At 32.5% G+C, this 15,688-nt stretch overlaps 3 protein-coding genes across 5 annotated transcripts; 1 reads left to right on the top strand and 2 right to left on the bottom strand.

Moving 5' to 3' along the window:
* Nucleotides 1–346: 346 nt before the first annotated feature.
* Nucleotides 347–3,655, top strand: Tango9 (transport and golgi organization 9). Of its 2 annotated transcripts, XM_012297097.2 has the most exons (9): nucleotides 347–664; nucleotides 1,132–1,259; nucleotides 1,346–1,432; nucleotides 1,498–1,645; nucleotides 1,730–2,077; nucleotides 2,158–2,242; nucleotides 2,354–2,512; nucleotides 2,586–2,740; nucleotides 2,860–3,655. In XM_012297097.2, exons 3-9 carry the CDS (start codon nucleotides 1,356–1,358, stop codon nucleotides 3,034–3,036), a joined length of 1,149 nt encoding a protein of 382 aa, XP_012152487.1. In that variant the 5' UTR covers nucleotides 347–664; nucleotides 1,132–1,259; nucleotides 1,346–1,355; the 3' UTR covers nucleotides 3,037–3,655. The 2 variants fall into 2 exon arrangements, with proteins under 2 accessions (XP_012152487.1, XP_003708299.1); XM_003708251.3 differs by lacking the exon at nucleotides 1,132–1,259.
* Nucleotides 3,656–3,893: 238 nt separating this feature from the next.
* On the bottom strand, nucleotides 3,894–12,879 carry ATPCL (ATP-citrate synthase). Of its 2 annotated transcripts, none has more exons than XM_003708271.3 (11): nucleotides 12,733–12,879; nucleotides 8,371–8,726; nucleotides 8,110–8,303; nucleotides 7,716–8,026; nucleotides 7,253–7,571; nucleotides 6,724–7,156; nucleotides 6,314–6,639; nucleotides 5,708–6,227; nucleotides 5,276–5,581; nucleotides 4,762–5,179; nucleotides 3,894–4,685 (listed from the first exon to the last, which is right to left on the bottom strand). In XM_003708271.3, the coding sequence occupies exons 2-11, from the start codon at nucleotides 8,710–8,712 to the stop codon at nucleotides 4,594–4,596; spliced, it is 3,261 nt and encodes a 1,086-aa protein (XP_003708319.1). In that variant the 5' UTR covers nucleotides 8,713–8,726; nucleotides 12,733–12,879; the 3' UTR covers nucleotides 3,894–4,593. The 2 variants fall into 2 exon arrangements, with proteins under 2 accessions (XP_003708319.1, XP_012152486.1); XM_012297096.2 differs by lacking the exon at nucleotides 12,733–12,879 and adding an exon at nucleotides 9,974–10,133.
* An 867-nt stretch (nucleotides 12,880–13,746) lies between these two features.
* Nucleotides 13,747–15,673, bottom strand: LOC100881371 (serine/threonine-protein kinase 16). Its single transcript, XM_003708252.3, has 6 exons — nucleotides 15,537–15,673; nucleotides 15,035–15,269; nucleotides 14,748–14,952; nucleotides 14,523–14,677; nucleotides 14,309–14,443; nucleotides 13,747–14,237 (listed from the first exon to the last, which is right to left on the bottom strand). Exons 1-6 carry the CDS (start codon nucleotides 15,644–15,646, stop codon nucleotides 14,121–14,123), a joined length of 957 nt encoding a protein of 318 aa, XP_003708300.1. The 5' UTR covers nucleotides 15,647–15,673; the 3' UTR covers nucleotides 13,747–14,120.
* Nucleotides 15,674–15,688: the final 15 nt, after the last annotated feature.

Raw genomic sequence — 15,688 nt, 5'->3', positions numbered from 1 at the left:
ACGAAAAATGATGATTCTATGTTTCGTCATTTCCGCGTTTGATCGTTAGATGGCACTGAGATACAATTCTCGGGTAAATTTCGAAGTGCATGTAAATGCGAAATTTTCGAAATACATATTTTAGAGAATTGGAATAAAATGATTTTGCAAAATATAATTATTCTTCGTATTTTTTTTTTTTTATTTTCTACATATTTAACCGTCACGATACTTCAATTAACAACGTGAACTCGTATATAACATACAATTATACTGGAAAGTTATTTAAACAGATATAATGTACAAGTATAGTATTTTATTATGCTACTGAAGGAGAAAACAAAGCTTCTAAAACATAAAGCAAGTAGTAAAACACCTCTGGAAAAGCAGAGTTTTCGATAATGTCGGTATTTCAGATCTTGCGCTGCAATAGCAGTGCCACGAGTGGTTTGTCTTATATGTTCACTTCCATCCATCGTGTTATTATCATTGAGTAACACAAAGTAATAATTATAATTTTGAACAAGTGTGGTAGATATTTACCGTGACTTTATCTTTGAAGTGTAATGAACTCTAATTTGCTATTTTATCTATCATAAATGAAGAAGATCGTAATTTTATACGAACCGTGATAACATTATGAAAATTGTGCACACTTTTTATTATTAATTTCTTCATAACAAAGGTATATGATTTTTATCTGACACTTTCTTCTTAAAACGTTAACGATCATTAAATTGATTGTTAAAGTTTTGCTATTCTCGAGGTGAAATATAATATTATTCATAGTATAAGGTTTCTCGTTTTTATGATACCACTGTAACTATTAACAGTACTGTAATATGACAAGACATCCGTTCATCATACTCTTAACGTTAATGAATTTTCTTATAATAGCGCTATATACCGTAGGTTACATATTTTTCATTCGTATCCATGAATATGTTTTCAATTCTTGTATAATTCTTTTATTATGCAATTTATTGGTGTTTTAATTAATTCCATTTATACAGTAATCAGTTTCAATTGAATAAAGCATATATTTCCAGAATATCTAAGTATATTAAGTTGTTTTATGTCAGCAGATAAAATCATTTATATTCAAATTAAAAAATTAGATTTTCATAAAGTATTTATACGTTACATGATTAGATTAATGGTGACACATAAGCAACGATTACCAAGAATGAACAGTAAGATTCCTTTGTTATCTGAAACCATGATATTACGTGCCTTTGTGTCTTTACTTTCGTTCGACTAGCAGTTACAAATTCAGTAATGTAAATATTTTTAAATGGTTATAACTACAGTTTAAACGTGCCTCTTTTCTATGAACTTGTAAATATAATTTTCAAAACTTTTATAGATTATTAAAAATGACATGGACACATTATCAATGTGTATTAGCAGTTCTTATGGTTATTACCGGATCGTTTAATACTTTGACTGTGAAGTAAGTAAATTATTAAGCGAAATAAATAATGAGTAGATAGAGAAAAGAATTGATGCATGTTTCAGATACGCTGATCAGCAAGTTGTGCCTGGCGAAGATGGTCAGCCAAGACATTTTAATCATCCTTTTATGCAATCTTCCTTCATGTTCATCGGTGAAATGATGTGTCTTGCAGTATTTAAAATCGCTTATTATTACTATAGCCGCAGAGGCGTAAGTTTTGTATTAAATGTTAAATGGATATATAGATCGCTTCCACCTTATACAATATGTTACATTTAAATCATGCAATTGCAGGATAATTCTATAGATAATCCTTTAACTAGAGGATCTCAAGTGTTTAACCCCTTTATTTTACTTATCCCTGCATTATGCGATACGTTCGCTACTTCTATTATGTATGTGGGTCTAAATATGACGTACGCGAGTAGTTTTCAAATGCTACGCGGTGCTGTTATTATATTTACGGCCATACTTTCAATGGGTTTCCTTAATAGAAGATTAGGTAGTCGAGAATGGATAGGTATAGGAATGGTTATAGTCGGTTTAGCTCTTGTTGGACTCAGTGATATAATAACTATGGAAGATGCGAATAATAGCATAAACTCTATATTAACGGGAGATTTATTGATTATATGTGCTCAGGTAAAATTTAATTTTACATCGGTTTCAGATCTTCTCTGCTCGAATAACAAAGTTCTTCCGTTTAAATAAAAATATTACAGGTCATAACCGCGATTCAAATGGTGGTGGAAGAAAAGTTTGTAGCAGGACAAAATATTCCTGCGTTACAAGCAGTTGGATGGGAAGGTATTATACCGTACTTATAAAATATCTGTTTAAATAACCAAAATAACTGATACGTAAATGCGTGAGTATTGTTTTGAAAAATGTACACGTTAAAAAGTATTTTGTGTACAGGTGTATTCGGATTCATTAGTATATGCATCATTATGATTCCTCTTAATTTTATACACGCTTCGCCTCCGTTCGCTGACAATTCCCAGGGTACTCTTGAAGCTACTAAAGATGCATTAATTCAGATTGGAAACAGTGGTCATCTGTTGATGGCAATAATTGGTCAGTATATGCATGTATATTATTTATTATATATATTTATTGAAGACTCGTTTTATAAATTGTGTATATCTAGGTATATCGTTCAGCATTGCTTTCTTCAATTTTGCCGGTATTAGTGTTACTAAAGAAATAAGTGCTACTACAAGAATGATATTAGATAGTGTCCGAACTATTTTTATATGGGGTTTCTCTTTAATAGTTGGATGGCAAATTTTCCATTATTTACAGGTAAACCGTCTATTTTCAGTTCTTACAAATCTGTTCATTCAAAATCGAAACTAAGTCAGAAATAGATTTTTGTAAATAATATTTAACAATTAACGGAATAAATTTATTATTTTATGCAGCTAATTGGATTTACCATTCTTCTGATTGGAATGTCATGCTACAACAACATCGTTATTCCACAATTAGTAAGGAAATGTAGATATTATTTATGTCGTCATAGACCACCACCAAATGACCGCGTACGAATTATAAATACTGCAGCAGACGATGTTCCAGAAACTCAATGTGTATTTTAACTAAGACATATTTGGATATATAACTAATATCGTGATATTGAGAACTATTATTCGTTTCTCTAAAGAACGGTCAAGCCTGTGATCTTAATAATTTGTGAAATACATTTAGCTCTCTTCGATTCAAAAATTGATTATTGCATTTTAATAAGATACCAAAAGTAATTAAGTGGAATTTTGATCGATCTAGTGATCGTTACATAAAAACATCATCAATCAATGAGATTCATTTGATTCAGTTTTAAAATGTACTATCGATTCAGCTTAGGATAAATTTTTAAATTATAATGGTACATATTAACAGGCCTGGACTTATGGGCTTATTCGTAATCAACTATAATATTACGAGTCATTGCAAAGATTAGAAAGTTGGGCATTTTCTTTTCTATTCTCGGCTTAAAGACGTTTGCCACACTATTATAGCACGTGGCCACTGTTTTCTTTTTTCTTTATTGAAAGCATTGGCTCGTCATATGGCCTGGTCTTCAAATTTTGTACAGTCCAGGTATTATAAATAAAATAAGAGTATTTTATATCTATACATTTAAATGTATTTTATTACTATGGGAGAAATCTGTTAATAGGTATTAACGTAAAAAAATAAATTAATTACTTCATAATATCTTTGCTACTTTTTTTTTTCTTTTTTATCCCATGTTTATTCAAAAATGGAATTTGACCTAATTGCTAATACGCAGTGAATGTTTAAAGTTAATCTTTGTTTTTGATCGTCTTTTTCTTTTTATTCGATAAAAATTCCAATGCTTTCCTACGAAATAAGTATGTCTTATTAATTGTTCATAATCAGTCAATTGTTAAGTTACGAAATATCAATGAAGCTAAATAAAAGGGGAGTCATGTTTCAATATTACACGTGTTTATTATTTCCTACATACTGTATACGTAAATGATAGCTTATCTTGTGCAACAAATTGTGATGTAACATATACGTACGTGCACATACGCGCGAGTGCGCGCGAGTGCGCGCGAGTGTAATAATACAACACATTCATGCAAGTACATGCATGTATATGTACAGATACATAGCAGTTTTTTATATAAAATAACAAATGATACTTTCATAAATGAAAAATGATATATTTTTTGTGCTCCTTTCAATAAATTGTCTATAAGAACAAATATATTTACGTTACTGCACGTTAGTCGGTGATCGTTGTGTTATTTTTACTTACATCCCACCTCCTGATAAAATTGAAAATGCTGTATGGAATGTTTAATAAATTTTTCTATCCTTATGTTCTTCTAACCGTTGATAGAATGCTGTCACTTTCCAGTTACCATTCATGTACCACTCCATCGATTACGACGACGGAAACATAGTACAGTATGTCGTATGACGGCATTCGATTACAAATTGACATTACAATATTTAATATCAATACTACAAATCAAGCATTATATATTCATTCCAAGAACTGATGCGTCCTTGTAGCTATAAGTGAACCACGCATGGCATAACCATCGAAACTATCTAAGGTTTAAATGAACTCGTAACATTTATTATGCATTTACGACAGACAATGTAAATGGAAGATGAATTCAATTGTATTGCTCTGGCAATACGTAGGAAATATCGTCCCAAGGATGCCGATATAGACCTTGTTTCAATCGTTTTTGATCCATATAGTGACCTACGGTAACAAAATTTAATTAAGTTTTTTACGAATTCTTATAACGCGATGAGATAGTAGGGAAAAAGTTACGTACCAATGAATCCTATACTCCTACCGAGAACGAATAAACTGTTTATAGCACCGATTTCAATGTACTCCTGCGCTTCTTCTCTAGTGAAACTTCCACTGTTCCTCAACATATCGACGAAGGCACAGGCAATTATACCATCAACGTTTAAAATTAGATTAGGTTTCTTCGTTGTAGTTATTTTCTCAACTTCTAATGCATATTCTACTAATGGTTTAGCAGGAAAGTTTTCCATTACATATTCTTTGATAAGCTTCACCCGCATATCCGGATTATTTATAGATTTTATGCGATGACCGATACCCATGATGAGCTTTCCTTTCTTACGAGTGTTATTTACAAATTCTTGAGGATGCAAACCGGCATCGTACGCTTCCGAAAACATACGAGCAGCGCCGTCCAATGCTCCACCGAAACGATCACCCTATCAACGTTTAACGCAGAAAACGTTAATAACGATTTTATGTTTTGTATGATAAATAGATCGTCAATTATTTTTCTTTTTCTTTCTTTTACTTACTATGGTCAAAAGGCCGGATACAAGAGAGCTAACTAAATCTTTACCGGCTCTTGCACAAACAATGGTGTTGTGTGCTCCAGACACAGCCGGGCCATGATCAGCCGTTAACATTAGAGACATTTCAAGAAATTTACAATAGATAGACGGCAGACATCGTTGGAACCACAATAACGAAACTACGCCACCAATTCCTACGTTCTGCTTAAGAACTTCGGTTACAGGCATTCCAGCGTACAATAATTCTTGCCCGCGTTCATCGCATATCGACGTCATGAACGAAGCCGGTTTTCGTATCAAACCAAGTTCCTAAAAGAATACAGATGTTATTAAGTATCAAGTTATAATATCTACTTTTTCAACGATTGGAAAAACTAGAAACGGCAAGAACTTTCTTCGTTACTGAACGCATACGAGTATAATTTGTATAATTACCCTAGCCCAGCTATAATCCATGGGTACGGTCGGTGGTGGAACTTCTGGTTCTGGAACGATCGTTCCTTCCTTAACGAGTTTCTCGTAAACGTTTTGCAACAGATCACCAAGGTTGTCGAAACTATCAGGTACGTGAGCGCCTGCCGCTTTCAATGCAGCGTTCTTAGAAGAAGCTGTTTCTAAATTGCTATGAGCGATTGATCCAGCGTGACCGAATTGCACCTCGGAATTAAACATACTGGCGCAAGTACCGATACACCAAGCAACCAACGGTTTTGTAACTTTTTTAGTTTTCAGTGCTTCGCATACTTCGTATTCTTCTACACCACCAACCTCGCCAAGAAGAACTATAAGTTTCACGTCAGGATTCCTCTGATATCGCATTATGTGATCCATAAATGTCGTTCCTGGATAACGATCTCCTCCGATCGCGACACCCTCCAACACTCCGTTGGAAGCTTTCGAGATGATGTTATTCAATTCATTAGACATACCACCGGAACGAGAAACGTAGGCCACACTGAAAACAATAATTTCTTTGCGTGTCAAATGATAATGACGCTCGGCAGGGTCAAAGGAAGTTCCAATCACGAATAACCAGAATACCTGCCAGGCCTATAAAGTTTACTGTGAAGGATATTGTCCATCATTCCACCGGTATTACCGATCTTGAAACATCCTGGTTTAACACCTCCGACGGTAGCCGGGCCGATAATTGTTATATTTTTTTGTTGCGCCATTAAGATTAATTTTCTTGTCATGTTTTCTGGTATACCTTCAGCGATAATGGCAATTGTTCGAATTTGAGGGAATTGCATCGTTTCCACTGCGCTGTCGTACGCAGATCTCAAAGACGCGAATGTAACCATAACGTCCGCGTCCGCGTGTTTGGTCATAGCGTCTTTCATTTGTTTATAGACAGGAATTAATATCTATTACAGGAAATCGAACAACTCGTTAACGTTCCAATAGATTTCAATTAATCGAAGAAAGTGAAAATTCATGCGTGTACGCACCTCTTTATGACCCCAGTAAAATTTCTGTTTGTGATCACCCGTGAAGGGGTATACGATAGCAGCAACAGACGGTTCAGATCTACGACAAACGAAATCAAAGTCCAACATACTTTGAACAGCTCTGGTTTGCATTCCCCAGATAATGGCTCTAGTTTTATTGCTAAAAAGTTGCTTATCTGTCGACCCATCGACGGATTCGCTTGTTTTTAGTTTGCATTGCTTGGTAGACGAAGAGGAAGTACTTTTTGCAGGAGCTGATGGACCCACATCTTGTCCAGATGGCAACAAAAAGTTTGCGGTGGAAAATTCCTGAGCCTCAGGATCCGGAATCGGTTTTTTACCTAAAGCCATCGCGCATATAGCCGTCATATGAGTTTCTGGACCGAACACATAAACTGGAATAGCGAGTCTTCTACCAACTTCGCGTATTATTCTAAAATTACAAATAAAAATGCAGTAACCAGATTTGATTAGTATTTTTTATGCTACTATCTTGCTAAAATTAAAATGTTTCAATACGTTTTTATACCTTAAACCTTCCTGATAATTAGGTCCTGCTCTTCTCACAAATATCTTCACGTTATGTTCGACGAGCTTTGGCTGATATTCTTGCAAAGCTTTTACGATACCTTTAAAAGTGGCAGCTACATTCGTAAAGTTAGCAATACCTCCACCGATGATCAAAACTTTTCCTTCTTTTCGTTTCTCTTTTGTCATTAAACTCAAAATCGTTTTGGCGTATTCGTAAGTTTGCTGCTCACTGGGTGCACCCGAATATTCACCGTAATTAGCTAGTTCATTTGCGGCACCCAAATCACAAATCGTATCAGAATATATTACGGATGCGCCTGAAAAACATCGTTTGGAAAATGAAACATACACGCGAGCACAGTGAATTTTATCGGAATAAAGCATACGACTTGACAATCACAATTTGGTTAGAATGAACCCGATTAATCACGTAAATGATACTGCTGTGCGCTTCTACTGACCACCGCCAGCAACCATTGTCCATATCCGACCAGCTGGATTAAGAATAGTTAGTTTCAAACTGGCTCCGGACTTGGCATCTAAATCGGCGATATAGGCTTCCTCTGGATAAGCATCCCTTCCGAATGGCGGTGGATAATCAATTTCTCCCCAGTCAGGTCTGCATACGAAATCCGCGGTTGTATCCAACTTTGCAGCGAGATCAAGTATGTAAATTCCATTTTTCGTTACCACCAATGGATTTATTTCCAAGTAAGTGAAATATAAATTAACGTAAAGGTTATATAAGGTGTCTATAAACTTTGCGATCACTCTAAAAAGAAAAAAGTGTACTGTTAATAGAAAAGAATTCGATGTATACGTGGACAGAACATAATTAATTCGATAAGTATTTACTCTTTTTTATCATCTGCCACGTTAACTAGTAGTTTCTCCGTTATTACAGCTTGAGACGGTGCTTCTTCTCCGACAGGTACATCTAATTTCAAAGCTTTCGCATCGACATCCCCGATATCCACACCGCCTTCATGGTGAAATAAGATAGTATCCGCTCTTCTATGAGAATAAATACAAACGTATGCTTCTTCTTCCTATAAATAAAATTTGTTAGCTTCTCTTTTCTTTTTATATTACTTTTTGACAACGATAACTACTAACCTGTTTATGAGGAACAAACGGCTCGATGATAAATGTTCTTAACTTTCCTGTGGCTTTCCCTATTTGCTGATCTTTGTTCATTCTCTCTGCGACCCATTGTTTTACCGTATTCAAATCTGCGTTCACTTTAATTAGGCCAAGTTTTCCACGTCTCTTGATCAATTGATCAGGTTTTACAACCAATTTTTCTGTCAGTAGCCAAGGGTGGTCATTCACAACATCGGTCCAATTTGTATTTTCCGTGATTGTCACGAATCTGCATTTTACCGCATTTGTGCCAGGGGAAAGTTTACGGTTAATCAGATCTTTTCCAGTTGCTTCGCGAATCGCTTTTGCCGACATTTTATATTATGTTCCTGAAGAAGCAAATATAAAAGTTTATTATTGAAAAAAACCATTTTAATAAATGTGTACGATATATTGTTATTGGAAACGGTACAGTTGCTCGGGTTGAAAATCGATGTATTTGAAAATATTTACACGCGTACGAGACGAAACGAGAAATGATTGGTTTCAAAAATTCTCGAATTGAAATTGATTGGTCCCAAAAGTAAAAGTCGGTCGACCGCATTCCAGTATCGAACGAACATAATTTATCAAAACATTACGATGTAATTTAATTCTATCGCGTACAAACAGACGTGCTTCAAAATAAATTTTATCGTAAACAATTAAAAAAAGAAAAATAGAAAAAATTTCGAAGATATTTCGAATAAAAAATAATTTTCTAAATGCAAGAAATTTTTTTAACAAAAACTAATAGAAGAATTTTACTTGTTCGCGTGGACTGAATGAATGTATGTATGTACCATTATACAGCATTTCAGATTGCTTTTTACGTCACGTTGCTTAATTTAAATAATGTATACAGTTTTTTCAGAATAGGAATATATGTAGTTACATAATCGTTGCATATATTTAGAATGTACACGTATATGCGAAAACATACAAGAAAAAGATTTACATAATTATTCGAATTATAATTTTCAAATTTCGAAGAAAAAGAAAATCAATTGATTAACGTTTCGAAAGAAACGCGAAAAAAATCAATTTTATCGAACTTTCTTACGATTAGTATTAAAATACTGTAAACGAATATTTCCAGGAAGATAAAGAAAGCATACTGAATGCGAGAAAAGAAATTTCTTCGGAACACAGCAGACGAATCAAAACAGTTATGTCAACCAGGAACTGGTATCGAAATTTCTTCCTTAAATAAGATTCAGAAGAGAAAGGTACGCAACGATAATTTCGAATATCTGCTGGGACTTAATTGAGAAACATGATCATTATAAAACTATTGTTAAAACATCTTTACTTTATATAGAACAAGTACAAAATACTAAATAAATTGAATATATAAACTTTCACTTTGGTACGATTGCCTACGTGTCATTCGCGTAATTCCAGGTTTTGTTTTTTTTTTTTCCTTTCTTCATCGGTAATATATTTAAGCATGCAACAACCTCGTACGCGAAAAATTTCTAATAAATCAACGAGATAAAAATGTTAAAAGAGCGTGAATTAACGCGGGTGTGTATCTCGCTTATATTATACAGTACCGAGGTAATATACGAGATATATTGAATAAAAACACACTCACTTTTAGAGAAATATAAAATACTCCTCGTTCGAGCTTGTTAAACCCTGTAACAACTGAAGCTTAACCGGTGAATTTCCTAACCTACGAGATTTCAATTAGAAAGCGAGGAGCAACGTCCACCGCGCACTAACACTGGCCGTTAACTGAACGTCCAAAGTGACACCGCGCGCATAAGTAATATCAGGACCTCGCGATATCTCGAGGTATCGTATGATTCTAGCATTTTTTTCTTACAGTTCATTTTATTAACCTATTTTCTCTTTTACACGTTACATGTTGTACTTTTTACATTTGAAAGGTTTAAAAAGATATAAAAACATATTTCAATAAAACGATATAAATCTAACAAGTAATTTAATTCTTTAGCTCTTTTAGTTTCGTACGAAATAACTGAATTAATTTTGAAGGATCGTACGAAACGCAAAAATACGTGTTAATATTGAAATTTGATCGTACAACGGTTCGTGCAAGTAGAAGAAAATCAATAAATTTTGTCGAATTTACGATTTTTTGCTGATAACTGTGTATTATCTCGTACGTGCTTCTGTACGTCTAACTGTATTACCACATCACATGTACATGGTACTATAATCTTAGAAACGATTAATTTTTATTTTATTTCCTTTTATATAAAAGTTCAACGTATCGATCTTTTTGGTAGTCAGTATCGGCCTCGTGTTTGTTTATCGAAGGAAACACATAACTCTAAACTTTTCTTTTACAATGCTTACACGTACTTAAAGAGATTATGCGTATGGACATAACTTACACATCATTACATGTATGTAGTTATGAAATGCAACGAAATTCCTGTTGATGCATTTAATGCATTATTTATTAAGATTACTCAATGAATTGGCTTTACCATTTAAATTGTACATATATGTATGTACATAGGTATTGATACTTAAACGAAACGTTCAAATTTGAAGAATCATATGAGAGTGAACTATTCATCACGTGACTTGTAACGCGATTTCTGCTTACCACGTGGACAGATAGCAAAGTTTTCACGCTTTATCGTTATTATGCAATTTTCTCATGATTTTATCGTCCCGTTAACGGTTATCTTTAAGAACAATATTCAAACGTGATAAATACATTTATATGAAAGAAATATTAATTCGCAAACAGACACGTTTAGCTATTTCTGTAAATGCAACAACTAAATTACTATTTATGGAAAAACATCGACTATTGTTACTAATATTAAGGATATGGGAATTTTTTAAATGTCGGAATACTAAGGATTCGCTTTTATCGTATTATAACAAATCTGGAGTTTCATATATTACAAGATATATTTCGTGAAAGGCGAAGATATGAATTGCCATTAGTATTGACAAGAATTATTCGAATTGTGTATAAGTGCACGAACGGTGGCAATGACAACGGCATATAACGGGTATCGTTGAAAAAAAAGGAAGAAGAAGAAAAAGAAGAAGAAGAAGAGGAAGAAAGAAAAAAATGTCACTCCATCGTTCTTGAATTTTGTTATTTTTATAAGATCACGCGGTGGCAGCGCTTTGGTGTCCATTACCTCCGTGATAATCACGACTCTTAAATACCAATTTAACGCCAGTGGTTCTCAAAATTACGCTAACGATTGTCGAACTAGATAATAAATGTTATACTCGCACAGCGATTGAGAACATTAGCTAAGAAAATTATTTGATCATATATCGTCTAATGATTCTTGATTTCCAAATATTCTGTACTAATCGAAAGAAAAAATCCTGCACAATACGTACTAAACGAATAAAAATTTCATTAATTATCCTTATATATTTTAACGAAATTAAGATCGAAGTTAAACAGTAATTTCTCGTGGCAGGCTTCCACTTATCGTTCCACTTGTAACCATCCTCTATATTCAAGTACAGCCTTGACCTTTTTACGCGACTAACTCATTTGAATATTAACATCCAACTATTTTTTGAATTATGATTCTTCGCTTATAAATCAACGAAAAAAGAAAACAAAGCAAGAAAGAAAGCGAATGAAAACGTACAATCGTAAAATTTATTAACGTAAATCTGATAAAACATAATAATACAATTTTCGATCTTTAACAATTACATCTAAAGAAACAGTATTCGATATCGAAATTCTTATTACTGGATGTCATCACTTCTTGAATTGCGACACTAATACATACATTACTAATAAATAATTAGTACTTTTAATGCTACGATGAAATAAAATAAGCTGCCATATTTTCTATGCTCACGAAAAATGATACACGTGCATATTCGACGTTTGAAATAATCAACTGTTAAATTAATATGACTAACGGAAAGTATTAAAATTATTTACTTGTTGAAAATATGCCATTTTCTTTTTCTTTTTTTTTTTAAATAATATAATCTGAATATAAAGAAAAAGACATAAATGAACACACCGACAGAATACGTTACAAATAACGAGGATTTAGATAGTTACATTCGAGTCTATGTAACAATTAAGAATCAAGGTTATGTTTTTCTAATATGTTCCATGTAATACCAATTGCATATAATTGCACCGATGCATATGCATATATCATTTGAAAAATACTAATGAAAACTGTTGGCAACAGCTTTACTAACGTTTTGTTAATTATTTACGCGCTAATACTGACAACACGAGAAACACGTTAATTTTTGTTAAATATCACACATGTATCTGGTAAAGTAGTTATTGAAAGCGATAAGGTTAGTTTGCTGTTGTATCGATTATATAGTCATATTGCGGATGTTTATAAATACTGAATCACTTACGAATTTACAGGCCGTTTAATCAGATGCGAAAATGCCGAACAATTGCTGAATAAACTAAGAAATCTGTGCTCTGAAAAACCAGATAGAGATATTTACTTAAAGCACAGTCTCGTGAAAAAAAGAATTACATTCTTAGCTGCATCGATGTTACCGGTGTGAAGTATGATTCAAAGATTATCGACGTGTCTTGTACAGTGAAAACACAGTATTTACATGTATATTTATCATCTTTTCATATTATTAGCGAAATAAAAATTTTATTTAACGATAAGATTACGTCGAATTAATTTTAAATGTTATTAATCATTCATCGATTCTATTTAAATATTATTGCTTCATTGTGACGTACTTATTTGTGACGTAGCGATAATACGTCATATCGTACGATCCTTGTAACTCACTGTTCACGTGCAGATTTTATTAGATTTTCCGATTTAATTGTATTAATGGAAAGTTTCGAAATGTATGGAATATAATGTATTTTATTAAACGTTAATATATAATTTTTTAATTATTTGGATTTTCAGTGGAACGGAATTTTTACATGTTTCAATTTTATAATTGGTACTTTGGGAAACAGTACTCGGATATATCTCTATGTACATGTATACATATGTAAACATGTAAAATACATAAAAGATAATGTAATATGTGTAAAAAATATGTTATATTTATCAAGATTAACGAAATAATTTTTTGTTAATTTGTATGAATAGTAATAAAGAAAAAAGAAATACTGGATTGTATTATATAAAAACAATGGTATTACAAAAAAAAAAATTTACATTAAATGATGCATATAATATTACATGAAATTATGTTATGTTATAATTTATGTACCTATATTAATTTTAATAATACGTATTGCTGACGTATTTACATATTTAAACAATATGTAGCTTTACATACTTTTAGAAAAAGTGCTCAGTTCATAAAATTGTACTTTAGACGGGAATATTATACAATATCAATTGAAATCAATTTTTATGAAAGAGCGGAAAATCGCTTTCGTTAGCCAACAAAAAAATTTATATCTAAATATTTTATACACAGCATCGTACAAATATGATTGAATACCTTTAAAATATTCATATTTACATGTTCAAAATATATGTATATGTTAAAACTTACTGATGAGAAATCTACTTTTCATAAATTTTTTTTCTTTCTCTTAAGTATAAAACATCTTAAAATGATATGTCGAACTAATGCAAACATTTCCAGTTTTTCTCGTAAAAATTTCTATTCTATCTCGCTGCATTATATAAATTACGTTTTTGCTTTTCCATAGGAAAACCTTTTAAATCGGTGCACAGAATGCAGGTGTTAAAAATTGTCTGTTTACAAATAATTGCGAATGAACAGTTAAATTATTGCCCTGTAGATGGTTATGCTCTATTTTCTAATTTAGTGATAAGATCGTGCACGTTTTCTATAACGCTGTATATGTACGGACGTTCCATGGGATTTACCTTCAACATTGATAAAATTAGATTTTGCATATCCTGTAAAATTTAAAGTTCGAGTATTAGATATTTAAACTTCGATTACATGGAATTAAATATAAATACACAACCTCATTGTACGGAGCATCATCTGGGAATGTAATATTTGCGCTTATAACAGCTAAGGCAACGCTATCCCCTCTTTCGTATACGGTATCAAACGGTGATTTGAAATAACACAACGCGTAGAGGATGCAACCTAGAGACTGAAAAAGATACAGGTTTATGACTACAGGGGCTTATGGTATATAAAATTAAGTTAATGAACAGTAATATTAATTGTACCCAAATATCCGTTCGTTCATCTACCATACAGTAACTTTCAACGTTAAATAATTCTGGTGCTCTGTACGGCATAGAACATCTTTCGGCTGCTAGATCTTGCAATGTTTGAGCTGCTTGGGATCCGCATACTTTAACTCTAGCCGGGGCTACAGAACCTGTAACATTAATTTGATAATGCAGTAAAATAAGTTACTTTTTATTTTATATTATATCGAGTTATCGTACCTAAATCCATTATAACAGGCGTATTTCCATCTCCTAGAACTATGTTCGCGGTTTTTAAGTCTCTATGAGCAAGAGGTTCCGGTTTTGCTTCGTGAAATGCTTTTACGCCTTCGCATATTTGTAAAAAAATATTTAAAATATCTATTGTACTCATGTAATCTTTATTTCTGGCGCGTCTTTCTAATTCGTTAGCAATTGTTCCCCTCTAAAAGAGAAATAGTATATTAATTAAATTTAATTCATAAATAATTCTTGCATCTAAGTTATTTAATAATGCTCCAACTTACATGGTAATACGGTAAAACCATTAATGCTTCGCTCGTAGAATTAACTATCGGATCTGCTGTACCTTTATAAGTAAAATCGATACATTCTATCACGTTCGGATGTTTAACAAGATTATGATACTCTATTTCTTTTGCGGCTAATCTCTGATCCTCTAATCCATGACAGATGATTTTTTTAATGGCATATTTCTTGCGAGTTGAGGCATCTTCGACTAATAATATGGTACTAAATCCGCTAAGGTTTTATAAAAATTACAATAAATTAATCGAATCATAAAATATCAGATATGTTTAGATTACGTACGCTATAAATGTTACTATAAAGTTTCAAATGAAAAATATGGTAGGTTAAGGTTAAACAAGATTAGAATGAAATTTATTTGATCAGTAATGGATACTGTGTAACATAAAATATTTGAACAATACACGAAATTATATTGTAAAGCTTGTGCATCTAAATATTATGATAATCCAAAGAAAATTTATTTTATGTAAAACTTGCCCTTCTCCAAGATGTTCACGAACCGTATAATTTCTTGAATTTACGGTGATAGTTTCTTTGGAGCATATACAGCCCATTTTTAAAATTAAACTCAAACCAAGGCTGTTCATATCGAAACGCGCATAATAAAATAAATAAACAAGAAACCTGGA

Source organism: Megachile rotundata, chromosome 8 (genome assembly GCF_050947335.1).
Source record: "Megachile rotundata isolate GNS110a chromosome 8, iyMegRotu1, whole genome shotgun sequence".
Taxonomy (NCBI): Eukaryota; Metazoa; Arthropoda; class Insecta; order Hymenoptera; family Megachilidae; genus Megachile; species Megachile rotundata.
This window is presented reverse-complemented; position numbering and strand designations above follow the sequence as displayed.

What these genes read in the sequence shown, in the direction of transcription:
- LOC100881371 (XM_003708252.3), bottom strand. Translation starts at nt 15,646, where the DNA reads ATGAACAGCCTTGGTTTGAGTTTAATTTTAAAAATGGGCTGTATATGC. An exon ending in CGTGAACATCTTGGAGAAGG is followed by an intron (nt 15,270 to 15,536) that starts GCAAGTTTTACA and finishes ATAAAACCTTAG; the next exon opens with CGGATTTAGTACCATATTAT. An exon ending in ATGATGCTCCGTACAATGAG is followed by an intron (nt 14,238 to 14,308) that starts GTTGTGTATTTA and finishes TAAATTTTACAG; the next exon opens with GATATGCAAAATCTAATTTT.
- ATPCL (XM_003708271.3), bottom strand. Translation starts at nt 8,712, where the DNA reads ATGTCGGCAAAAGCGATTCGCGAAGCAACTGGAAAAGATCTGATTAAC. An exon ending in TTTACTGGGGTCATAAAGAG is followed by an intron (nt 6,640 to 6,723) that starts GTGCGTACACGC and finishes TTCCTGTAATAG; the next exon opens with ATATTAATTCCTGTCTATAA. An exon ending in TGGATTATAGCTGGGCTAGG is followed by an intron (nt 5,582 to 5,707) that starts GTAATTATACAA and finishes GTATTCTTTTAG; the next exon opens with GAACTTGGTTTGATACGAAA.
- Tango9 (XM_003708251.3), top strand. Translation starts at nt 1,356, where the DNA reads ATGACATGGACACATTATCAATGTGTATTAGCAGTTCTTATGGTTATT. An exon ending in TTTAATACTTTGACTGTGAA is followed by an intron (nt 1,433 to 1,497) that starts GTAAGTAAATTA and finishes TGCATGTTTCAG; the next exon opens with ATACGCTGATCAGCAAGTTG. An exon ending in ATTACTATAGCCGCAGAGGC is followed by an intron (nt 1,646 to 1,729) that starts GTAAGTTTTGTA and finishes ATGCAATTGCAG; the next exon opens with GATAATTCTATAGATAATCC.